At 42.1% G+C, this 27,225-nt stretch overlaps 1 protein-coding gene across 2 annotated transcripts in view; it reads left to right on the forward strand.

Annotated features, from left to right (window-relative positions):
- VAV3 (vav guanine nucleotide exchange factor 3) overlaps positions 1 to 2,364 on the forward strand; it is a 339,163-nt gene extending 336,799 nt beyond the window's left edge. Inside the window, exon 27 of one of the 2 annotated variants that reach the window (XM_081025193.1) lies at positions 129 to 2,364. In XM_081025193.1, coding sequence (XP_080881319.1) covers positions 129 to 170 — 42 coding nt within the window. In that variant the 3' untranslated portion in view covers positions 171 to 2,364. The remainder of the gene's footprint in view (positions 1 to 128) is intronic. The other variant, XM_081025192.1, reaches the window with a different exon arrangement.
- The last annotated feature ends 24,861 nt before the right edge of the window (positions 2,365 to 27,225 follow it).

Here is a 27,225-nt window from a genome sequence, read left to right on the forward strand (position 1 = left end):
TCCCCTGCAGTGGGTATAAAACTCCAGCTTAATCCGGGTGTTATGAAAATGATATGCTCTGTCTGTAGAATCCTTTAAAGTGCCAGTTGCAAAGTCATGTTGTGATGTTGGTTGCTTTTCTTTTTCAGGTGGGCTGGTTTCCATCTACGTATGTGGAAATGGATGAATAAGTGCCAATCCAGCGTGGCACACTGTACTAGAAATTTCAGAAAAGGGATAAACAGAAGCCTGCACAGCCTTGTGAATTAACTGAAGTGTTTAAAACGCTGCATTTCTGGCTGTTCAACATTCTCCTTCCTAAGTCTTAATACTGAGGTCTAAAGATGCTGGTACTGACAGTTTAATGGCTTGCCTGGGGCTGTGCAAGAAGCAGCCTGCCTGTCTGTCATTGTCAGGGGCCAGGGCAAAGCCAAAAGCTCTTCTTCGCAAAAGAGCCCTGCAAACACATTGATTCGTGTTTCTTTTTACTTCATTCCTTCAGACACCATGAATGCCTGCCATTAGTAAATGTTTAATGCAGATTTACTTTCCTCTCACATGCCATTCACCAGAATTTTTGATCGTACAAAGAAGCAGAAGTTTAATTTTGCTTTTCCCAGCATGAAGAAAAATTAGAGCTCTGCCATTTGGGCAGCCTACTGGAAACGTCCAGCGTTACTTGTTTTAAATTGCCTCACAAGGTGACTCATTACCTGGCAAACCCAGATGTAACGATAAGATAAGAGGCAAACGCTGAGGTTTGCTTCATAAGTGATGTATCCCAGAGGGGTTGTAATTATTCATTTGATGTTCTGATTATATTTGCAAATCTCTTTATAAAAAGAAGAAAGTACATAAAAGAGAGTGTCTTCATATTAAATCTTCAAAACCTTCGTGATTTCACAGGGTTATTTTGGAAAAGTAGTACTTCATTTTATGAAATAATCTTGGCTGTGTATATTACAGGTAGTTGCAATTAACCTGAGTAAGGTGGCATTGTTTACAGAAACAGATCAAGGGCTGTAATTTATATTGTCATTTTATAGAAGCAACATCTATTAACACATGTCTTTTCCTCCCTGCTAAAAAACCTGGGACATATTTGCTGATTCTCATATTTCCCTAGAGTATTTACAGCAGCACAAACAACTTAGTTGAAGGTTTTGTTAGGAAAGCACAGCTGGGTCCTTTATGCATTTCCAGGAGAGTAGGGTCACAGGCTTTTCTGGTCTCATTCAGTGTGGGCTCTCAGCTTCTCACTGGTGAGGGTCTCTGCATCAGCCGGCCCTTTCTGGGTGTGTATTCACTGGTGGAAAGATCGGTTTTGCAGTGCGTTTGTTTGACCAAGACTTCATTTTTTATGTGAGGAGTCTAAATATGTTCTTCCTGTGGTATACAGAGTGCTCTGTCAAGACAGTCAAGTTAAGACACTAACTTGGCCCTTTCCTGAGGAAATATTTTTTTTCCATAGCAGAAGTCATGTTCTGACAAGATTCAGAGTGTTTCATGTTTGAAGAAAACAAAACAAAACAAAACATTAGAAGCATTAATTTAATAGAGCCAAACTAGGAATGTTCAGTTCTGAAATTTTGGATCTTCTCTGAAATGAGGTAGGTGTGGCCTTCCCTCTCCCCAAACCACTTGAATGCCAAAACTTGATGTTCAGTGGACACCTATCCTCCTTTAGAGACCCTCATGGGCTAGGATTTCTCAAATAGGATAGATTCATGACCTTTACCTCAGAATTATGTAAACTGTGATTGTGTTTTAGAAAAATGATTATTTGCTAAAACCAGTTAAGTTTTTTTGTATATGTGTAAATGATCACAAAAATGAATTTTATAAAGTGTTCTGTACAGTAAAGTTATATCTGCAAGGTGTACTCCTGGAGTGGATTCTTCCTATAAAGTCTTATCTATGACTGTGTCTAAGGAATGTTTTGTCTGTTACTGTCAGCCAGATGTTGTTATGGAGAGTGTAGCTTCACACATTGAAACATATGTGTGCAGAGTACTGTAGCTTGTGTTGTTTCTTTTATTGTCATTTTAGCCAATAGATTCCCACCCTTAGAAATGGTGTTTGGTCTTCCTGATGCATTTCATCGACCTGAGGGTTTCATAGCAGAGGATATTAGAGACCCTTTTCATGACGCTACTGATTACACCTTTGTCTATGTTTAGTACTTTGTATTGGAAACTTAAAATGCTGCAGATTTGTGTAGATTTCTAATACCAAAGACAGAAGCCAATGTTTCTCCATATACTTTGTCTTGCCTGTATGAAGCACTTATGTAATATGGTGAATTAAGGTGGTATTTCACTTTGCAATATTTTGTAAATATGTCAATACAATAAATAGTTATTACCTGCATTAACTTGATTTCTCAAAAGCTGAAGAGTTTTTCCATTGAATGAGTTCATAATTTGAAATACAGTAGTCCCCCCTTATCCATTGGAAATACATTCCAAGACCCTCAGTGGATGCCTGAAACCTCAGATAGTCCTGAACCCCATACATATTAAGTTTTTTCCAATACACACATACCTATGATAAAGTTCAACTTATAAAGTAGGCAGTAAGAGATTGACAACAATATATACGTAAAGTAAGAGATTAACAACAATAATAAAATAGAACAATTAAAATGATGTACTATAATAAAAGTTATGTGAATGCAGCATTATTATGTAAAATGGGGGTTACGTGAACACAAGCACTGTGATACCGGACATTTAGTCTGATAACTTTGATGGCTACTGAGTGGCTAATGGGTGGATGGCATCTACAGTGTGGATACACTGGACAAAGGAAAGATTCATGTCCCAGGCAAGACAGAGCAGGACAGTGCGAGTTTTTATCATGCTACTCAGAATGGCCTGCAATTTAATACTTATGAATTGTTTATTTCTGCAATTTTCCATTTCATATTTTTAGACCATGGGTGACCGGGAGTAACTGAAACCATGGAAAGTAAAACTGTGGGTAAGGGGGGGACTACCAAATACCAACCTCATAAAAACATGGAAATAGAAGCCCTAATTTTGATCAGGTTAGGTCAGGATTGCTGCCTAAGTCATGAACAGTGGTCTATAAGGAACACTCAATAGTTGCAAATAATACCTACTGACATACTGTTTAGTGCCACACACTGTTCTAAATGCTTTATTTGCTCTAACTTACAACAAGCCCAGAGGGTACTTACATTCTCTCTACTTTTCAGACGAAGAAACTGAGGCATTTTGAGAGACTTCAACTTGACCCAGCTCACATAGCTGGTAAACATCAGAGCTGGGGTTCTGACTTGAGCAGTCCAGCTTCAGAGACTGTAAAACCACCACCTTGTACTGCCACACTTCATGGAGCAAGAATGAGATTTCTAAGATTACATAGCCAAGAAGAAGCTACTTAGTGCAAAATAGTGGTATGAACAAATATTAACACAGATTTCAGAAACATTCTCTTATTTCTGCCACCTAAAAGAAAACTTCAAACAGATGTTGCCTAGAGAGATTGGTGTCAGAGATTGAACTTTATTTTATTTTATTTTTTTATTTTGAATTAAATTTTGCATAGAAAATAATGAACTGCTAAACCAGAGAGACTCAGAGGCCAGTTTCCTTGACAGAACAGGCCTTCAGGTTTTCAGCAGTAGTGGAGGCAGGCTTGTCAGGAAAGTGTGGAAGGCCATTCTTTCTGAGGACCAGGACGAGTTCCACACGAGGAGCTCTTTGGATGACATCACCAGCACAACTGTGCTCAGTAATATATTCATTACAGTAGTGGGTTATCCACTCCTTACTCGCTTTACTTGAAGAGCTAGTTTCTTCAGTGTCTTTCTTTTATTCCTTCTCTTCAACATATTAACACATATTATGTGACTTTTAAACCTTCTCTTAGCTCACGACCATCCTCTGTAATAAGAAGCCAGTTGTAATAAGAACCCCTCCTTTATTTCTCAGTTAACATGGGGTTATGTCCTTTATAACATTCAAGTATTTTTCTCTCTTCAAACAATTGAAGTAAAATATGTTGACAATTAGTCTTTCGGTGCCCTACTTTGTTCCATTTAATTTGAGAGCTGTATAGAAGAGTGATAAAAGCATGGCCTCTGATGTCAGGCTACTTCAATGGGTTCATATTCCATCCCTGCCACACAGGGACTCAGCCAACCAGTATCATAATGGCACCTACTTCCTAGGATGGTTGTGAGACTCAACTGAAATCATACATATAAAGTGGAATTGTGCCTGACCTATGCTGAACCGTTTTTGTCATCATTATCGTTGCTGTCGTTGTCAGATGGATTTGCTGGCAAATTTGGGTAGTTGTCATATTAATCTTTGAATTTCTTTAGCATAATTCAGGCTCATGTATTGGATTAAGGAGCAAAACTGCAGATTCTAAATGAGACAGTCTCTCTAGGAAGGAAATTAAACCATATGATGTCACAGAAACAGTGGGAGTTTTAGCATCAGTCACATCTGGGTTCAAACCAAAGCTCTGTCATTGATTTTCCTGAGCTTCAATGTCCTCTTCTGTAATAAAGGGATAATTGCAAGGGTCTGAGAGGGTCTGCTATGAAGAATAAACCATAACATTGAAAAAGATGTCCAGCAAAGGTCCTGGCACGTTGTGGCTACATAGGAAATGTTGATCTGCTTCCCTTTATGACTCAGGAACTGAATAAAATACTCAGGAACTAAACCACATCCTTGCAGTTTTTATTTTGAATGCTAGAGCTAATGCTGTGTTTCTTACACAGGGTTTAATTTTGAGCATTCAAATTACAGATGGAATAAAAGGTGTGTGTTCAGGAAGATTAATATGCAAACCCACAAACAATCTCAGGAGTTGAATTTAACAGCTCCACATTATTTTGACTAGGAAGATGGAATTTTCACTCAGTTCATAATCATTTAGAGGTAGTCCATTAGTCACTTCATTTTTCACCAAAACTAGGTTTCTGGGATTGGTCAGACTCTGATTAGAAATGTTAGGCGCTCACATCTGGCAGACTGGAAGGAACCTTATTGGAGTAATGAACAAGTCCCCAAAAGAAGGTAAAAAAGAAACCTGTCTCCAGTTAGGTGCTATCGATTAGACAGGATTGGAGGAAATGGTGACAGCAAGCAAAATCCTCTTGAAGCACTCTAGACTCTGGCTCTGTTAGAAAGTTCTAGAATTTCTAGGCACAGTGCAACTATAGTGACCTAGATGTCGGGAGGCCTGAGTGCAGAAATAGAACATACACAAAAGTCACATCTCACCCTGTCCTGTAATAGACATTCGGGTCCATATTGAGCACTGAGTAGGGAAAAGTGAACTCCAGAATGATGTATCCAACCCATTGTCTTCTGGCAGAGCTGTGGGCCTCTCAACAGCCCAGTGACCCTGGGCAAAGCACACAGGGCCTTCCTCTCTGAAAATAAAGAGGTTAACAGGTTGAACTCTGTTGCTTCCATCCTAACTCCATAGTTACATGAAATTCTATTTTTCCTCATGGTTCAGAACAAAGAAATTCGAAGACTTCATCAACCTGTAGAGGTTTTAAAATATGCTAGCACTAACTGTGAAAGTCAATTATCCAGTTGGTTTCACAATTAATTATTTACATGATCCTTTCATGGATGCTAATGGCATGAGGGCGGTTCCAGGCAGGGTCTGCTTTATTCGCCCTGGTATACTTAACACCTACCTGCTACCACATGCCAGAGGTCAGAGAAAATTTGCAGAGTGAATTCCTGTGTGGGCACCAGCTCTAGACTTTATGGCTGAACAGCTACATATGCTTTGACCTTTGACTCCAACCATTGAGTTCTGTGTGGATGGTTGCAACGGAACCTCAGAAACGACAGCGAATGAAGGCAGCACTGGAGATTGGCCCCTTTTTGGCTGGTGCCCTTCCACAGCCACTCTCTCTGAATTAATTGTTTTGGTGCGTGTGCTTCTGGACCTCACCCAGCACCTCTGCCACAGCAGCAATGCATTTCAGTTGTTATTGCTCCACGCCCACAGGCAGCAGAAATACAAATTATCTGCATTTAATATACATTTCCCTTCTGCCATTGATAAGAAAAAATAAATATCCCTTCGTTTGCAATCTACAGTTCACGAAGTCTTGACTCACCTCATCTTGTCAAATTTGGAGCACAACCCTGAAAGGCCGGTGGGGCAACATTATCCTCTTTCCATTTTAAGGATGAGGAAACAGCCTAGCTTGGTAAGATAAACCAAGTTGCCCAGGGTCATGCAGATTGGAACTACTGGCAACGAAAAGACTCAAACCCAGGTGTCCTGGTTCAAAGTCAAGTAAATGCTCTTTACAATCATCTATGACACAACCGTAAACGAGAGCTTCTGATTTTTCAGAATTATTTCTACAATTCCTAAGGCCTTTCTGCTGAGAATAGTTCTGGGGAGCTGCTGAAATCCCGGGTCAGGTGGGAATGTGCTGGGTCACAGTGCTTGCACCTCTCGCTGTCAGCATGCACCCACGAGTGTGGAATGTGTCAGTAAATCTAATAATGACTCAAGAGTCTCATTAGGGAATGCTTTCTGGATTTTTCACTATTCCATTAGTGATTGGAATAACACCTCCTCAGAAAGGGAAAGGTTTCCTTTCTTTGTTTTCAATGATAATGTAGGCTCTGTCTCCTCAGTTGGATATTCTCATACTCATGTACAGGCAGTAGTCTAGGCATTTGGTATATGTTATCTCATGTAATCCTCATGAGAATTCATCAGATTGATATTATCCCATGTTAATCATGAAAAGTCTAGTCCTGGTTGAGTAACTCTTCCACACCAGGTCTGGTTTTTAATTTGACCTGTTTTAATATTGTATTTGATCTTTTTGTCTAGGAAGCAGCATAGATTAATGGTTAAGTCCTCAGTCTTAGAACCAAACCCTCGGACTGTACCACTTACTAGCTGCATGACCTTGGGTGAGTTGCTGACGTTGCTTGTTCCTCACTTTCTCCACAGTTAAAATGGGTGTGATGACAGCACCTTATTTCAAAGGGTTTTGTGAGGATTAAATGAGATAGCATGAATGAACAGCAGAGATTTTTAATTTGCATTTTGGTCACCATTTTAAATTAAACTTTAATACATACAAAAATGTTACAAATTTTAAAAATTGACTCAGATAGGAAAACAGTCTCTTTTTTTTTTTGGCATAGTAGTCTTTGGAAGAAACATCTTTTTTTTTTATGCATTGATCTAAGATTTTTTTATATACGAGACTTGAGCATCGGTGCATTTTGTTATGGGGGTGGGGATTTCCTGGAACCAATTCCCTGTGGATACTGAGGGACAACTGGTGTAGTTAAGTTTTAGGGCGTTGAAAGTTACTGGAGGATTTTTGACTGGGGTGGGGAGGTGGAGGAGAAGTCAGTGCCCCTATCCTGTGTTGTTCTGTGTTCAGCTATATATTTTTTTGACATTCAATATTGTTTTATATTAATTTGAGTGTAGAGCACAGTGGTTAGATAGTTACATAATTTACAAAGTGATCCCCCTGACTAGTACACATCTGGTACTATACATAGTTATTACCATATTATTGATTATATTCCCTGCACTTTACACCCCCATGACTACTTTATTAACTACCAATTTGTACTTCTTAATACCGTCACCTTTCCCAACCTGCCCCCAACCGCCTCCCATCTATTGCTCGATATCTCTAGTACCCATCTGATACCATACATATTTATTATAATATAATTTACTCTATTCCTTATGCTATACCCTATATCCCAGTGACCACTGTATAACAACAAATTTGTATTTCTTAATCCCTTCCCCTTTTTCACCCACTCTCAAACCACCTTCCATCTGACAGCCATCAAAATGTTCTCTGTAACTGAGTTTGCTTCTGTTTTGTTTGTTTATTTTGTTCTTTAGATTCCACTTATAAGTGAAATCATATGACATTTGTCTTTCACGGACTGACTTACTACTCTCAGCACAGTATCCTTTAGGCCCATCCATGTTGTCACAGGTGGCAAGATTTCATTCTTTTTTATGGCTGAGTAATATTCCATTGTATATATATACCATCTTTTCTTTATCCATTCATCCATCCAGGGACACATAGGTTGCCTTCATATCTTGGCTTATGTAAATAATGCTGCAATGAACATATGGATGAGCACATTTTCTCAAAGTAGCATTTTGGATTTCTTTGGATAAATACCCAGAAGTATGATTACTAGGTCCTTCTTTGTCTCTTGTTATGGTCTTTGTTTTGAAGTCAATTTTGTATGGTATAAGTATCACGACCCCAGCTTTTTGTTTGTTTTCATTTTCAGTAAATATCTTTTTCCATCCCTTTACTTTCAGTCTGTGTGTGTCTTTTGATCTGAAGTGAGTCTCTTGTAGGCAGCCTATGTAAGACTCTGTTTTCTTACCCACTCAGTCCTCCACTTTTGATTGGAGCATTTTAATCCACTTACATTGATAGTAATTGTTGATAGGTATGTAGCTATTGCCATTTTATTCATATTTTTTAAAAAGATTTTATTGGGGGAAGGGGAACAGGACTTTATTGGGGAACAGTGTGTACTTCCAGAATTTTTTTTCCAAGTCAAATTGTTGTCCTTTCAATCTTAGTTGTGGAGGGTGCAGCTCAGCTCCAGGTCCAGTTGCTATTGCTAGTTGCAGGGGGCGCAGCCCACCATCCCTTGCGGGAGTCAAACCAGCAACTTTGCGGTTGAGAGCCCACTGGCCCATGTGGGAATCGAACCGGCAGCCTTCGGAGTTAGAAGCACAGAGCTCTAACCACCTGAGCCACCAGGCTGGCCTTATTCATATTTTTGATTTTTTTTTTATGTTAAAGAAGTCCCTCTAAGATTCCTTGTATCACTGGGTTAGCTTTTTCTTGCCTGGGAAGCTCTTTATCTGTCCTTCGATTCTAAATGATAGCTTTGCTGTGTAGAGTAATCTTGGTTGTAGGTCCTTGCTTTTCATCACTTTGAATATTTCCTGCCAATCCCTTCTGGCCTGCAAACTTGTAGGTAACTAACTGCTTTTCTCTTGATGCTTTTAGGATTCTCTCTTTGTCTTTAACCTTTGGAATTTTAATTGTGATGTGTCTTGGTGTTGGCCTGTTTGGATTCACCTTGTTTGGAACTGTCTGTGTTTCCTGGGCTTGTATATCTATTTCCTTTGTTAGGAAAGTTTTCTGTCATTATTTCTTCAGATAATTTTTCAATTTCTTGTTCTCTCTCTTCTCCTTCTGGCACCTCTATAATGCGAATGTTGATACGCTTGATGTAGTCCCAGAGGCCTCTTAAACTATCCTCATTTTTTTTTTTTTTGGATTCTGTTTTCTTTTTGATCCTCTGCTTCATCTAATCTACTGTTGATTCCTTTTTTTTTTTCTGTTATTGTATTCTTTATTTCTGACTGGCTCTTTTTTATGTTTTCTATCTCCATTTTTAGGTTTCTTATCTTTGTTGAAGTTCTCCCTGAGATCATTGAGCATCCTTACAACCAGTGTTTTGAATTCTGTGTCTGGCAGATTGCTTGTCTCCATTTTGTTTAGTTCTTTTTCTGCAGCTTTTATTTGGAGTTTTTTTTATTTGGGACATGTTTCTTTGTCTCCCCATTTTGGATGCCTTCCTGTGTTTGTTTCTATGTACTAGGTAGGGCTGCTATGTCTCCCAGGCTTCATAGAGTGGCCTTATGTAGTAGGTGTGCTGTGGGGCTCAGTGGTGCAGTCTTCCTGATCACCTGAGCCACACACTCCAGGTGTGTCCCTTGTGTGTGTTGTGTGTGCCCTCCTCTTGTAGATTAGCCTTGGTTGCTATTTGCATGTCAATTAGAGGGATTGACCCTCAGGCTCAGTGGCTGTAAGGACTGTCCATGACTGGTGGAAGAGCTGTGATGCAGAGGCTGACCCTACAGAGCAGGATCTGCCTCAGCAGGGCTCTGGTGCCTGCCCAATCAGCCCCTTGGGTGTGTCATCCTTGGCTAGCTGATGCTCCAGCTTGTTTTGAAGCTGGCCACTGGGTGCACCAGCACCAGGGCCACCTGGGAGGGAACCCACTGCAGGTCAAGTGCAGCTGCCACCTGTTCCCCACCCGGGCTACCTGGCAGGAGACACAAAGCAATCTGTAGATGGCCACTGCTTATGCCATGCTTGGAAGTGCCTCGAGAGGCCAAGCCATGACCCAAGGCTGGCAGCTGCTAGTGTTGGGCTTAGGACTGCTCAGCCAGAGGTACAGGACATGCTCAAGCCAGATGCTGCTTGTCAGGGTTCAGAGAACCTTTGAGAGACCCTAGGAAAGTCTGCAGCATTCTGCAAGGCAGGCAATTTGCATGAAAAAGCCACTGGAAATGGCTTAGATATGCATGAAAGGTGGGTGGGGTATGGCCTCAGAATTATCAGGGTGTGGCCAAGGAATGACGTTAGCCAGCTTGATCCACTCAGATTTGTCAGCAGCCTGTGTCTACACACCAGGAAGGAGGAGGGCTCAACAAAGCAACAATGGCTTCTACCAGCTTCTCCATCTGGAGAAGGCTGCCTCTCCATTCCTCATCCTGAGCTAGATAACTCAGTTTCCCCCCATATATCCCTGTCTCCTCTTCAGCTGCTGCTCCAGTGCTGGAGCTCAGAGCCTGTGAATCCGTCAGAGAGTAAGTCCATATGCGGGCCCTTTAAAAAGAATGCCTGGGGCTCCAGCTGCCCTCAGTCTCACTCAACTACAGTCTCCACTGGTTTTCACAGCCAGCCCCAGCACTGGAACCCTGGGATGGGAGGGGCTGGGATCTCTCACTCCTCCAGGGAGGGACCTCTGCAGCTGAGATATGCCTCCTGATTTTTAATGGTCATATGCAGATGTGAGACCAGCTCATTCCGTGTCTCTGGCCCTCTTACCAGTCTCGAGGTGGCTTCTTCTGTATGTTAATTGTAGGGCTTCAGTTCAGATGGATATTAGATGAATCTGAGTAGTGCTTGTTCTGTATTTTAGTTGTAGTTGTGGTGTGGTTGTGAGAGAAGGTAAACAGAGTGTTTACCTGCTCTGCCATCTTGACTGCTGGAAGAAACATCTTGAGATAATTTTTCCTGATAGCAATGCTTTAAAAAGGATGTGCTAGGAGAGCAAATCAAACATGGTGCATGGTGCATTAGTTATCTACTGCTACAGAACACATTACTCCACCTAGCAGCCAAGGACAGCAAACATTTATTATTCCTCAGTTTCTGTGGGTCAGGAATCGGGGAGTAGATTCCTGGGTATTTCTGGCTCAGGGTCTCCCAGGAGGCTTCAAGCAAGGTGTCAGTCAGGGCTGCAGTCATCTCACAGTTCAACCAGAGGAGAATCTGCTTCCAAGCTTGCTTATGTGGGCCTCTACACATGGCTACCTTACAACACGGCAGCTGGCGTCTCCATAAATGATCCAGCCAGAAGTGAGAGAGCACGCAAGATGAAGGCTAGGAACCTCATAACTTGAAGTGACAGCCATCACTTCTGCTCTGTTCTATTCCTTAGAAGTGAGTTACTAAATACAGCTCATGCTTAACGGGTGGGGGTTACACAAGGCATGAACATCAGCATGATAGGTTCTTTGAGGGCCACCTTAGCTGCTGCTTACCACAGATGGGTACATTGAAAGGTCATTTAAGACAAGTATGAGGTTTATCTGAGAGGCGTGGTCACTTTGGAGGAATTTAGTTCACTAAAATTTAGTTCTTTGTAAAAAAAAAAAAAAAGTCATGTTGATTCCTTAAATCAATATTTACTCTGCAGAGGATACAGCAATGGATAAGAAAGGGATATCTCCTCAGGCGAGCTCATTGTTTTGTCTTTTCTCATTTAAGGAATGCCTTTCCTGAGGCTCAAAGTGTTGGGTGAGGGAGGGAAAGAGGGAGAAGGAGTGTTTTCAGACATGTAGAAAGTAGGCTCAATCTCACAGTAACAGAGGAAAGTGGAAGCAGCAACCAGGCATGCTTTGGAAGTAGCTTGAAAATTAAAAATTATAGAACCCCCAAGAAGCTGTCCAACTCATTTATTCATCCATTCATTCATCCATTCAACAAAAATGTATTAAGCTCCTTTGATGTACTCCACCGCTCTAGGCTTTAAGGATATACAACAATGAATGTGACATAAGTTTTACATGTGAGGAACTGACATGCTTGCAGATGGTACAAAGCAACAAACTGATACATAAATTAGGTGCTGATAAGTGTTATGGAGGGAAAATAAGTAGAGACTGCCATTCTATGGAGGGTGGTCAAGGAAATGTTATTCGAGCAAAAACCAAATTTAAGTGAGAGAGAAAAAAATATGTGAATATCTGAGTGCTTAGTTCCTGGAGAACAGCAAGGGGCAAGAGCAGATGGCGAGGGTGAGAAGAAAGGGAGTAAGAGGAGCTTATGGCAGAGAGCTTCCTGCAGATCGGACAGGGCTTGCATGCTAGCTAAGGAGCGAGATGAGAGCCACTGAAGGGTTTTAAGCTGGGGAGTGACACGTTCCACTTACATCTGGGAAGTTTCACACTGTCTGCTGTGGACCTACCGTGTTTCCCTGAAAATAAAACAGGGTTTTATATTGATTTTTGCTCCCTTAGGGCTTATTTTCAAGGAATGTCTTATTTTTTTCATGTACAACAATCTACGTTTATTCAAATGCAGTCATGTCATCTTCTTCTGGAACATCGTCATAAAGACCTAAATGCGTCCGTCTGGCTGAGATCTTAACTGGGACTTATTTTAGGGGTCGGTCTTATTCTGAGGGAAACACTAGACCTGTGAAATCAACACCCTGCCATTCTTCCTTAGTAGCTCCTGTATTAGTTTTTTAGGACTACTAGAACAAATCACCACAAACCAAGTGGCTTAAACAAAAGAAATGTATTGTCTTACCATCCCAGAGGCCAGAAGTCCAAGATCATGGTGTTGACAAAGCCATGTTCCCCTGGAAGGCACTAGGGAAGGGTCTATTCCAGGGCTTTCTCCGAGCTTCTGGTAGTTCTTTGGCTTGTGGCAGCATAACTCTGATCTTCACAAGAGTGCTCTCTGTGCCTGTCCAAATTTGTCCTTTTTATGAAGATACATATTGGATTAGGGTCCCGTCCTTCTGCAGTATGACTTCATCTTAATTAGTTATATTTGCCATGAACCTATTACCAAATAAAGTTTTTCAAGGTACACTTTGAGGTACTGGGTACTAGGACTTCATGTATGAATTTGGGGGGTACACAATTCAACTGATAACAGTCCGCTTCTTTATATTTTCAGATTATTAGAGTGCTTCTTTAAAAAATACAAATGTTTCAGCAAAGATTATCAGGGAATGGGTGCAGAATGGAAAGAGGAACATGTGCTAAAGAGAGGCTGAAGCCACACCAGCCACACCTCTCCATAGACCATGTCCAGAGTCTGTCCTGCTCAGCTCCGAGAGGTATAAATGAAGGACAAATTTTGGTAGAAATTAATGTAGTTGCCAACAGAAACAATATCACCTCTACCTGTGTATTTTTCAGCTTCTCCGGCCGTCAGTCCCAAGTGAATTACCCCCTTTTTTTTTCACCTTATGTGTCATGATCACACATCTTCTCACAAGGAAAGCACAGCTCTGAAGTACTTTTGTGTGATGAGCTCATTAGGAACAAGCATCCTATTTAAATGAATTAATGACACGCTCCTGAATTCTGTGCAAATTATATCTGCATAATATGAAGAAGGGAGGAAAGGTGTGCTGTGCTTTGGTAGGGAGGTGGGAAATGCTCTTAGCATTTATTACACTTAATGATGAGATATTGTTGCCTGGGTATTTGAAGGAGGAAATTTACATTAATGATGTGTGATGAAATGAATCTACATTAGTGTGAAAGGAAATTGTTTTATTTGTCTTGATTCAGTCTGTTCTGGTCTACTCGTATTAATCAATTTACTTTACATTTTCCTTAAAATATTGGACATAATCCCATTTTCAAGTCCTGCCTCAAAGATGACATTGAGTAGATATCCAGAAGGCATATAAAGGAAAGTGGTAGGGGTGGGGAGACTCTAAATTAACAAACCTAGAATGATACCTTGGTGGCTGTGCCCTCAGTTCAAAGCCATTGTACAGAAAATCCCAAGCAAAAATCTCATGTACTCGCTTGGGACTTCTCAGCACAGCCCAAAACACAATTAAAATTGTGAAAAAGCCAAAGTTCAACTTGTAATCACATAGTAAGTTATTTTTAAAACAATTAGCAGTTTCAAAATTCTTAAGATGTTAAAAGTACATATATTCTTTTTGCAAGGTAATTCTGTAATACAACTAATGGGGAGGTGGAGAGAGCACAGGAACAGGACTAAGCTAAAGCAGGTTCTAGTCTGGGCTCCTTCCACTAACAAGCCAGGAGACTCTGACTGGACCCTCTCATCTCCTTGAGGCTCAGTTTCCTCATCTGTAGGATGAGACATCAATTTAGATGATTTCTGTGCCTACTTTCAGTTGTGGCATTCTATTATTCTGCATTAAGACACTTGATAAGTATTGTGGAGACAGAACCCCAAAAAGCAGTTTCCAGGTTCTCGGCCTCACATAGAAAGGTGCTGGCTCAGGTGGTAAATGGCCATCAACTGTGATTGGATGGCCAGCAGCTGTGGCTAGTTGGCCGTCAGCTGTAACCCGTAAGTCATTGGCCACTAATATAACTGCTGTGGCTACGCTAGCAGAGAAGAATGGGGGCTAGCAAGAGCAGATTGCAGAGAGGCGGATGCCGCCGGTGAGAATATAGTGATATGACTCCCCTACTTATGGCTCCGTGGGTGTTCCTTTTTGGCCTCACCATGTCGTGCGTTCTTATGTGGAGAGCGGGAGCTGAGACCCCGCTGGACGTCCCATATGACAAATGGCGCAGCGAGCAGGGTCCCCGGCACGGCAAGTATTTAACCAGAGAATCAAATTTGTGAATGGGACAGAGAACTGAGGCTCAAACAAAATTGGGGTGAATAATTCTGAAGGTCAGAAGACTTGAATCAGTATCTTCTTAACATCTCCACTCCCCGCACCTTTCTGCCATCAACCTCGTCTCACCTGGACAGTTGCAAGATCCCCCACGTGGCATCCCTGTTCCCATTCTTGTCCTCTGGCCAATTTTCTGGTTATGTTTCATTTCCTTTTTTTTCAAAAGTCTTCAACAGTTACCATTTATTCAATGAATATATTGAGTACTGACCTGTGCATGGGTGCTGGGGATAAGTGGTGGACAAAACAGACAATCCTCCCCTCTGATAAAGCCTACTGGATATTGGCGAGAACAAGGAGACAGACAATAAATGCACACGATGTAATGCCAGGCAGTGATAATACAATGAAGCAAATCAAAGTGGAGGAATGAGATAGTAAGAGAACAGCGCTACTATAGACATGGTAGCCAGGGAAGGGGTCTCTGGAGAATTTTTGAATGGAGACCTGAAGAAACGAGGGAAGGAGTCATGTGACTATCAGGGTAATGCAGTTCAGGCAGAGGGAAGAGCCAGTGCAGAATCCTGGGTATTTCCAAGTATAGCATGTGGATCGCTGTTTCTAGAACAGTGTGAACAAGGGAAAGGTTGGCAAATGATGAGTGAGAGAGCTAATTTGGGACCAGATCATCTCGGGCCTTGCAGGTAATGGCAAGGACTTTAGATTTTATTTTTGGAAAAACTATTGGAGGGTTTTGAACAGGGAAGTGACATAACCAGAGTTGTTTTTGCAAAGAATATTTTTGGCTTATTGGTGGAAGTTTTACTAAAGGAAGTCAAGGCTGGAAGCCGACAAACCATGAAAGCACTATTGTGTAACCAGAAGAGAAATAAATGAAGGTGGCTCATACTGGAATGATATCACAGGATATATGGAGAAGTAAGTATTGGAATGCCAGATATGTTTTGAAGCCACTGCTGACCTTGTTTATGGCTTGAATGTGCAATGATGAGAAAAAGAAAACCATTAAGATTGAGGTCAACATTTTTGTCTTAAATGGTGTTTAAGCATGTACATGGTGTTTTACATGTATGGCGTAGGGTGAGCAGCTGACTTGGGAAGGGAGATGAGAAATCAACTGCTCAGTTCTTGATCCATTAAACTTAAGAAGCCTGTTGGCCAACTAAGCACAGATATCAGGTAGGCAGTTGGGTATAAGTCTATAGTTTGAGGTTGGAGCAGGATAAAAACATTTGGAAATGAGCAGCATATTTGAAGCCATGGGATGAAATGAGATCATTTTAGCAGTTGAGTGGAGGAGGAGAAGCAAGCAGTGAGCTCTGGGTAGAGAGGAAGCCTCCAGCAATGGGGATAAATCCCAAAGGCCATCCACATCTTTCTTCAAAACACCTGCTACTCTACTAGCGTCGCCACCAACAGCCTCCCCTCTTGTTTTTACAGGAACTGTACACACTCCTGTCCAAAGCCGCCAATTCACTTACACATGGAACCGATTTCCTCTCCTACCCTCAAGGACATCACTCTAGTGATTCTCACTTCTCCATTCTGAAAATTCAAACTTCATTTCTTTACCAGACCCTTCCCATCAGGACATAAATGTCCTTCTTACAAAAATAAACAAAAAAGAATAGCTCCATTCCCCCCACATCTCTCTCCAGCTACTGTCCATTTCATGTTTTCCTCTAAAGCAACATGTCTCAAAACAACTGACTAAAGTTGCTACCATTTAATTCTTCTTCTTTCTTGAACCTACTCCAACCTGACCTTTGACCTCAAGACTCCACTAAAACCTCCTCCAAAACATTGCCAAGTCCAAAAATCATCTCTCAGCAGCATTTAATCACTGATCACACCTTTTTTTCTTGAAATAATTGTTTCACTTAGCTTCTAGAACAGCATGCTTTCTTGTTCCTTTTCCTATCACACTAGCTGTTTCTCCAGGACGTCTTTAATTCATTCCACCAATATTTGGTACCTACCATGTGCTTACACTGCTCCACCACCAGGAATACAGCAATGAACAAGCCAAAGCCCTTGCTGTCAAGGAGCATAGCACGTTCTAGTAGGTAGAGACAGACAGTGATGTTCTGGAAGCCAGAAGAAGACAACGTTTCAAGACAGAGGGGATGAACAGCTGCACAGGTGATGTGGAGAGGTCAAGTGAGATGAGGACTGAATTGGCGGCTGGGTTTGGCAATGAGGGGTGTGGTAGTAGCCCTGACACCATGAGTTTTAGTGGAGCAAAATAATGCTATTTGAAGTGGATTCCAGTTAAAATAGCAGGTGATAAGCAGGTAGTAGCAGTGTACTCACCTTCTTTCAATACGTTTTGAGATGTGTTTCTCTTCCTTTTATCGGACACACTTCCTTGCACTCTTCATTTTTCAGGTCTCAGCTTAGATGCCATTCATTAGCAAAATGTCTTCTGACCACACAATCTAAGTTCCTGCTCTGTCATTTTTTCTCGTAGGATCATCTTACTTTTTGTCACCGAACTATCATGTTTATAATTATGGACTGAAGTGTTTGAAATTTGTTCACTATTCTTTACGTTTCATTAAGGATGCTTTACACTCTGCAAAATGAGTGCCTAGAGTGTTACTGTCACAACATGCTTGTTGCTTGAATGAATAAATCAATGAATAAGTGAATGGCTAACCAGCCTTCCTTTCATGGGGCTATCAACGTGGTTAGGATGGAACTACATTTCCTAGAATCCCATTTTCTTTATGTTTCCAAAGAAGAGTTGGCAAAACAAGAATGTGTGCAAGATTTGGAAAGTAGAAGCCAAGCAATAGTCATTACTCTCAGAAGGTCTTGCAGTCAAATATGTAGAGAATAAATTCAGAAGTACCCAGGGGATTCCATTTGTGATTTCTCTTCTCCACTCTTTATCTAGCTTTTCTTTCTGACTACTAGACATGACTCCAAGGTTCAAAACCAGGAGCTTGACTGTGGATCCACAGAGGTAGAACTATATAGAGGCCACAGCTTCCCATAGACCTATCAAAAACTTCTGCTCTGTAGCCCCAGTAGGGTCTCTTAGATTTGCCTGCAAACCTGGACTTGTCTACTCTGTGCTTCAGGAGGACTGGTTGGTGACTCTGTCTTGATTCCTCCAACTTTCCTTTCTGGATGTAACTTCCCTAACATTTGCCATGATTGTATAGGTCTCACTCTGTAATCACTCTTTCATCCAATGACCGTTACAGTGGCTCTAGTTTTCTGGATAAACCTTGGTTATTAGTGTGTTATCCATGGGCCCAGCCACATGGAATGCCACTTTTCGGGGCTGATCTGACCATAGCCTGGGCAGAAGTCGCAACCTTCCAACAGCAGGGACCAGTCCTCAGTGCTGAATATGGCACTGTTCCACAGGGGAACCCGCCAGCCATCTGATGACTTTGGACCACATCCATCACGGAAGGGCAGTGCTTTGTTCTCCCTGGAATAAGTGCTTACTCTGGATATGGATTTGCCTTTTTTTACCCAGAGTGCTTCTGCCAAAATTACTAACATCTATAGATTTACAGAATGTCTTTCATTGTTCTACAGACCATTGCTTCTGACCAAGGAATTCATTTGCAAATTAAATGCAACAATGGTCTTGTAGTCACAGAATTTACTAGTATCACAATATTTCCCATCATGCTGAAACAGCTGACCTGATAGAACTAAAGATTCAGTTATGGTTCCAGCTGGCTGGCAACACTTGGGTAGTATCCTCCAGCATGTAGTATATACCCCAAACCAGGGCCAATATATATTGTTGTTTCTTCCATAGGCAAGATTTTCAGCTCTGAGATCAAGGGATAGATATGGGAAGCGATCTTTCAGAGTTACTCGAAGTGTCCCGTAATGAAATTTTGCTTCCCATCACGTTAGTTTTGGCATCTACTGGTTTAGAGTCTTTAGTTCCCGAGGCAGTAATGCTATGTTGTTTTATGTTATGTTATGTTATGTTATGTTATATTATGTTATTATGTTATGCTATGCTATGTTAATATGAACATATGAAAGCATTTTGCTTTCTTCTTGAAATTGGTTATAAGGAAAAGGGCAAAGAATGCATGTGTTCTCTGTTATAAAAATTCATTTTATTTTGGATTTTTCATGTTAAGTTGTTATGCATTGGGAGGACAGATAAGACATCTAATGTTTTACTGGACACCAGAGTTTGGACTGCCAAAAAGCTCCCTTAATCCACCTAACATGGTTATTATGAAAGACCAAAAATAACTCTCCTTGCTAGTGACACTAACTATTCTTTATGGAATATGTATTGTTAGAGTAACTTATTTGTTCTGAAATGTCAGATTATTTTTCCTGAATATTAGGTACCCCCTCCACATAATACCAAGACCCTTGGCCTCAGAAGAGAGTAAACTTGTGTGTTAAGTGCTAATTATCAATCCCCGGGGTTGGGGTGGGAGGGTAGAACTAGAAAGGACACCAAACCATGAACAGATTGACTTATTGTATAAGACAGAGTTATCTCTGAAAGACAGTAAAAGCATTTTCAAAAGCCCAAATAAATTCTTGGTTGGTCAAGTGCTCCTGTCTATTTGGAGTACGGGTTATAGGGAATTGAGTACTTTTCCTGTGTATTTTATGGAATGACATCTCATGCTGTTTGATAGAATCTACAAGAGCTGCATTTGTCATGATCCCAGCATGAAACACATGGCACATGAGTAATAGAGAGTTTAATGGACAGATTGTTACAGAGCTCAGGGCAGGGTTTAAGGAAACCTGTGAGGCTTGGTGAGGCATCCCTAGGCCAGCAACAGTGGAGAACAAAGACCTAGGCCCCAGGGAGCTAGTAGAGTGAGTGGTTTCAGGAACCTGGAGAACTGGAGAAAGCTGGAGGAGAGAATCTGAGGTGAGTCACGGCCAATGCGTAATCCACAATCAGGAGCCTGGCCTCGGACCTGAGAAAGTGGATCTTAGCATTCAGATCAGAGCAGATTTGCTCAGACCTGTGTTATCCACACCGAAAATGTGGTCTTTTTATGAACACAATCTGCACCCACCTGACAAATGTCCAGACAACAGAGATTTGATTTTCCCACAAGAGAAACTGAACAGGGACTCAGGGACCTGACAGCTGTTTTTGGCTCTGATAGTTCCTAACTGTACCTTGACCGAATACATTTACCCCTCAGGACCTCAGTTTTTTCATTAGAAGAGAGGTTTAGAAAAGGTATTCTTTAAAGGTTGCTCCACTTTTACAAGCTCCATGTATTAGTGAGGCAAAATGATTGGAAGTTTTTATGCAAACTCAATCTTTCTGCAATGAAAGGTCAGGCCCAAAACGTTTTTATTTCACATACATCTTTTTAAACACGCCCTTTAATAAATATTCCCTAGGGTAGAAAGCATAAAAAATAACAAAGCAGGTTGCTCAGAATAGCAATGTCCAGGGCATATTATAAATTGACCCCTATGATAATTGCTGATACGTTATCTTATTTGACCCACAAATCAGCAATTTCATATGATCTGATCTACTAGCATCATTAAAATGCAAAATTCTTAAATGTGTTGTGTTTGTCTTCATCAGCAGCAGATTAGGAAGAAGCTGAGAATTTTTTTTTTCTAACTTCACACACTGATGCCACAAATCTTCAGTTATTTTCTTGTTTTGGTGGGAGACGGTGGAAGAGAATATGCCCCTCTATTTCAATTTCTGTAAGAGACAAAAAGGTGTGTGAACTCCCTGTTTATCCTCTTGCCAGAAAGCTCTCCCAGTGCATTCTCCCCACACAACAGAGTCAAAAAGGAGCCCGACCTGAGATCTGTGACACCCTGTCCTGCCCTGGTTTCCTGGGCATCCTCAGGGCAGCAGTCACATAGGTTACTGGACACTATGGGACACTTGATGGCTTTCATCCTTTTCATCCAATTCTTTGGCAGAGTAGGCACAGGATCTGCATCTATGTCAACAATGCTGGTAATATTAAAATAACAAACACAATGGAGTATTTATAATGTCCTAGACACTGGTTGAAACGTTTTGCACATATTAAATCACTTCATCTTTACTGTCCTATGAGAGTTATACTGTTACTACCCACTTTACAGGTGAAGAGGCTGAGGCCCATCAAGTTTCCTTGACTTACTCAAGATCACACAGCTAGCAAGTGGCCCAGCCAGGGCCCCAGCCTCTCTGTAACCTCATGCTCTGTTGTCTCTCTGGTTAGGCTTCCAAACACATGATTACAATGTCAGTGTTGCAGGCACAATTCTAAAGTCATTCTCAGGACAGGGTCACAGCCACCTACAATCACAGACAAGTTTACAAGTGTACCTTACAATGATTAAACATCTATTCATTCACAGCGTTTATCTACCTTAATGCAGATAGGGAAACCCCACACTCCCCTGCGTCTCTATGCAGGGGTGGAGGTATGGCCTGAACCTGTAGCAGGTGACAATTTCCAGACTGGAGGAGGCAAATGTATTTTCTACAAGTAACTTCTCTTCCTGAGATTCTCCTAGATGGCTCCCTCTAGGGGTATCTTCCTTTATACCCCTACCCTAGATATTGATCAGAATCTACCTGAACTATTATATTTTAATTGTTTTTCAAGGTTTCGATGGTAAGAGAGGATCATGTTATTTAATGAGCATCTCAGTAAAATTACTCCATCTGTTCTTATTTACCTAGTGCATTACTTGTCTATCTACTCTAGATAAAAGAATCTTTTAAACAGTAAACCTATAGCAATTCTACATTTAAATGCATGTTATTGTCTTCAAAGCACCCCCCTTTGAAGAACTCTATCCCAATTTCACTGCTGCTGCCTTTTTCCCTGAAGAGTTGGAAATATTGTTGGTGACGGGTCTTGTGAGGTGATTTACAGAGAAACCAGGCTGCTTATTTGATGGGCACTCCTGTCCCAAGCTCAGGAAAATGTCATTCCTCCATTCCATATGACAGCAGTAAGTGAAACACTGCCCAGGACTGTCCCAAAAATTCACCTGGAGTCCTTGCTCCATGAGTCCTTCAAGAGGAGACCACTCCTTCCAAATGGAGATGCTAAAATTTTAATTGTCCCAAGGTCTGTCACAAGAACCTGGAAGTGGATGATGGAACGTTATAGAACTTGGCGATTTTCCTTGGATGCACTTTTGAGTCTGAGAAATTTGCACATCTTTGTCTTTAGCAAGCAAGCTATTTTTAAAAAAGAAAATGCACTCACCCATTTAGCATTGTAGCTTTGAGGTAAAACCTTTTGTGTTTAAGGTTGGGGTTTGTTTTTTTTTTTCATGGTATTCGTGGGGCAACATCTGCCCCCCATTTACCCACAGAGGTTCTCATAGGGACTTGCTAGGCATGAGTGTCCCATCCTTAGGTCAGCAAGCATTTTACTGCTCCAAGAAAGCCCAAAAGGACATGATCCAATGATGTCCTTGGTGGCCCGGACACCGTGACGTGAAAACGTGCCCACAGTTATGGCTTTACCTTCTTTATCCAGACTGGAGCCCTTTCACAGCGCCATCTGGAGCACTTGGCTCAGTGTTACAGAAGGACAGATTCTTAGCAGATGGTTTATCAGAGGATCTGGCACATGGTTTGGCCAAGAAAACCTCATCTAATACCTCTGAATTTGGGAAGCTTTAGAGGGAAGAAGGGCTCCCAGACTTGCGCGCAACCAGGAATGTTTTGCTTATTAGATTTTTAAAATGATGCTCAGAGTAAATATCTAGACAGCAGCAGTTCTGGAGATTGGGCACCACAGATGGAACCAAACTAATGCAGCGCCTTCGACCAGTTTTACAACATCTATAAAGTTTAGGATAGTGCCAGAACCTTTGAGTCTGAAAGGAATGAGGCTAATCCTAAAAGATAACAGACATTTTGACAAGTCATATTTTAATGTAAAAAATCTAACTCTGATCATCATGAAATGTCTTGAATGTCTAAATGGCTGCTTAGAAGTAATATGTTCAAACCAACTCCTTCCAGTCTTCCTTGTCTTAGTTAATGACAGCTCCATGTTTCTATTTGTTTAGGCCAAAACCATTAGAATCATTATTGATTCCTCTTTCTCTCATAGGCACCATTCAGTTCATCAGTAAATCTTGTCAACTCTATCTTCAAAATTTGCATTGTATTCAACCTTTCTGCTGCCACCCTGGTTGTCGCTGCCATTATCTATAGACCAGATGATTGCAGGAGCCTCCTACCTGGCACTTTTGCTCCCATTTTTACTCCTGTTCACTGTGTTCCCAACATAGCATTCTGAGTGACTCTGCTGAAATTCATGTCCCACCATGTCATTTTTCTACTGCAAACAATCCAGTGACATACCATTGCACACATTGTAAAAACTTTTACATGCCTGCATTACAGAGAAGGTCATGAGCTAGAGCCAGTTTGCATAGGATTTGGGTGGTTAGGAAGTAAGAGGGGAGTCAAAGGTGAACCCCAGGTTCTTCCTTGAACAGTAGGTATATGACATTTCCTGAGGGGCATACTGAAGTAAATGGGGTTTGGGATGCAGAATGGTAGAGTGAAAATGGGGAGAAGGTATGAGTTAGCTTCTGACACATTGAATGTGACATATACATATGCAGTATTGCTATGATGACGTTCCCTCATAGGAACAAGTCTGAGCAGGAGCCACAGATTCAGAGTCATTAGTTTGCAGATAGATGGTGACCCAAGTCATGGGATCATGAGGAATTAGTATGGGATTACAAGGAAAGAGTTAGAATGAATAAGAAAGGTCTGAGACAGAATATTTCTTAACTGGCTACAATGTCAAGGCTTGGCCATGTAGGCAAAAAAGCCTACTGTGGAGTTAGGAGAAAACCATGTATCAAGGAAGTCAAAAGAAAGGAGGATTCTACAGAAGCTGTGCCAAATATTATTAAGAGATCAAGCAGACAGGAACTAAAAGCGAACATTGGAATTAAACAACATGGAGGCCATTGGTGAGAGTATTTTCAGGGGAGCATGGAGGCATAAGACAGATGGAACCACGATGAGAGATGAAGGTGAGGAAATGGAAGCAGACACTCTTCCAGAAGTTGAGCTGTGAAAGGGAGAGGTGGCCATGATCAGAGAGAAATCTGCGGAGAAAAAAGAGTGAGCTGACTACAGAACAGAGTAATGTTAACAGGAAGTGCCGAGGACAAGGCTGAGTCAGGGGCCATGAGTTTACAGTGGTGTTCCTGTGCTTGATTGCAAAATGTCCCCCATCAGCCATTGGTGGGCCATGTGCAGGCATGGAGAAGACAGGAAGTTGGAATTTTCTAGGTGTTGTGATGGCTGGAGAAGTGAGTTGCAACTATTGGGAAGTGAGTAGTTGAAAAGGTAGCCCATTAAATCTGAGGTGAATCTGTAGGAGGCAGATGGATTGGGGGCTGGTAGAGCACTCCAGACTGAAACCAAGGCTGCCCACCTGTGAGGGCAGTTTTGTCGGAGGTTAGAAGAGTCTGTTCTTCATTTCATTCCTCACATCCCTCAAGGTGGAGAGGCGGAGCTCCTTTTCCCAATCTTGATGCAACTGTTTTCTGTGTTCCTTCCATCCTTTCTTTACAGCAGGCACAAATTAGAAGTAGGAATTGAGGGAAATAGAGAAGTCTAGGATAACTACTGTGTTTGAATGCTATGGTGAGGAGAAATAGGTATCAGAAAGATAGGGAACACAGGAACACAATTGGGTTGAGAGAGTAGATATCAAATTGCATTTTTTAACATGTTCAATCAAGACGCTTCTGAGACACTCAGATTAAGACAATCAGTTATATCTATGGCTCTGGAGCACAACCTATCAGCATGGGAGAGAGCTGTGAATTGAAGGTGGATATTTATAAATTATCCATATATAGGTGGTGATTGTAACCAGTAGAAAGAATATGTAGAGTGAGTAGAGAGACGGGACCAGGACATGTTGTAGGAAATACGTGCATTCCTGGGGCAGGTAGAAGAATGTCCAGCCACGAAGATTGAAATGAAGGTGAAAGAAACCAGTATTGGTGTTGCAAAGACCAAGGGGGGAGAATTTTGAGAAGGGATGAGCAACAAGGACCAGGGCTACAGTGGATCAGATAACATGGGACTCAGAAGAGAGGCCACAAGTCACCTTCATGAGGGATTCAGAGACAGCGACTGCCCAGAGCTATGGAGGAATCAGCCTCAGAGGGAGCACTGGATAAAAACAGTGGAGGACATTCACTGAATTCTATCCCAAGGCTCCCTTCAGTTTCCACAAGTCAAATGAGGCTGTTGAACTAGATGACTTGTTTGTTCCAGTTCTAAAATCATGATTCCCAGAACTTTCACAGGTATAAGAGCCAAGAACAACCAAAAATTGCCCTCCAATGGGGAATGTCTTAAGGCTGGTTCACTAAAGCAGCCACGTAAACAGCTTAAAGAAGACTTGATCTCACCAAGTCTGCTGTAAATCAAGGGCGTATGAACACACCTCTCTCATGGAAGAATATGCTAGATCCAGGCCCCAGGATACTGCCCTACAAGCTTGTCCCTGGAAGCACTGGGCCCCAAGGGGTTGTGCAAGCCTTGTCCATCCTCTGAAGGGGCTGCCACATGGAACACTGAGCTGTTGTATGAGTTTGGGTGACTGCTTGTCCAAAAATGTGTTGGAAAACTTCAGGAAATTGGTGGCAGCTGGACTGGATGACCTTGTGTTTTTTTCAACCCAGTGATTTTTGTATCCTCTGAGGGAGGCCTCATTCCTGTTACTAATTTTGTCATGTTTCCCATGGGGATTGTGTTGCAAAAGACTTCTACCCTGTTTCCACTCAGGGGTCTCTCAGCTAGCTTCCTTTTCCTGCTTATAGATCCTCCTCTTTAATTCTAGTAGAGGTGAGACCCCTGACCTTGATGTGTCAATTGAGTTGAGTTTCTCTCTCCTCCCACTGCTCCTTGGACCCTTTCCCTCTCCAGGGAGCTTCATTTATCTTTTGACCATGTGGGGCTTGACATCAGAGACTGTATGTCTGAGAGTGGGGAGGCAGAGGCTGAGCCCAAGTTCTAGTTTGAGAGGAGGCCAAGAGGAGGGGTATGCCCCCCCCCCACGCTCCTTCTTCATACTTCCAGCACCCACAGAGGGGACGTGGTAAGAACTGAGGTCGTGGGGACTGTGGGGCAGAGCGAGAGATGCAGCACACTCCATCGTCAGGGCTCTACCCCGTCCACCCAGTCTACTTCCTCGGGCTTGGGGTCTCACTCTTGGTTTCTGCCATGATGACACAGCAGGTTCTATGAACATAGGTGAAATAGAAGATGAGCTTCCCCTTGGGGACCCAAAAGCCCTGGATAGTCACTGAATTTGTGGTAGGATCAAAGTGTAAGAGAGGACTAGAGGTCCACATGGCAGGGAGCAGTGATGGGGTAGGTGGGGGTAGAAGAGCTACAGGAGGGCTTGAGCCCTAGCAGAAATGGGACTTTCAAACATTGCCCTCTCTGGATTTTCACTGAGAGCCCCGAGGACGAGCCCTTTCCCCTATTCCAGTGCAGAGAGTCTCCTAGCATGGTGTATGCGGTGTATCTGCTCCTCTCTAGCCTTGCCTCCATCTCAGCTGCCCCCACCCCCTCATCCCGATGCTGCTGCTGTGGGAACTTCTCACCTTTCAGTCCAGAGGCCAAGTTTAGGCTGAAGGGCCCATCCCCCAGAAGGGATCACTGTGGCCCTTCCCCAGCATCTTAGCTTCAAAGTACAGAGCCTCAAATCCATGTCCCTATATGAAGTGTCTCACTCCATTGGTGCTTCTGATTAGGAGGGGGGTGGCAGCCAGAGGACAGTTGATGCAAATCACTTGGGATCCTTATGATTCCCAAACAACTAGAAAACTCAGGACTCCTTACAGACTAGGGATGGGCACTGAAGACAGCCAAATCTGTGGTTTATTGAGTATCTGTCACAGCACACAGTCACTTGCAGACCTTTGGCCTGGCCTCTGGAATTGATTACTGATCATTTGAAGAGTGGGCAGCAGCAGAGCAGAGTCGGATGGAAGTGGAGCCAAAGCAGAAGCAGCTCCAGACTTTGGGGCCTGCGGCCACCTGTAATGTGACCATTTGGAGTGCGGCCGCCTCAACCAACTGTGATGGAATGGGCTCTCCTTGTTTTCCAGATGGCATGTGTGTGTACTCGCATGTGCACATGTGCATTTCTTGTTATGTGCATGCTGTATTTATTTATATGAGGGGTTTATAAAATGCCTTTATACTGCGTGCCTCTCACACATTGTGCCGGTTCTCATGGTCCCACCATTACCTGAGAGATGCCTGTTTCTCCAAAAGAAAATCCAGTGGACAGGGAAAGTCCTAAGT

This window comes from Rhinolophus hipposideros (genome assembly GCF_964194185.1).
Source record: "Rhinolophus hipposideros genome assembly, chromosome: 19".
NCBI lineage: Eukaryota > Metazoa > Chordata > Mammalia > Chiroptera > Rhinolophidae > Rhinolophus > Rhinolophus hipposideros.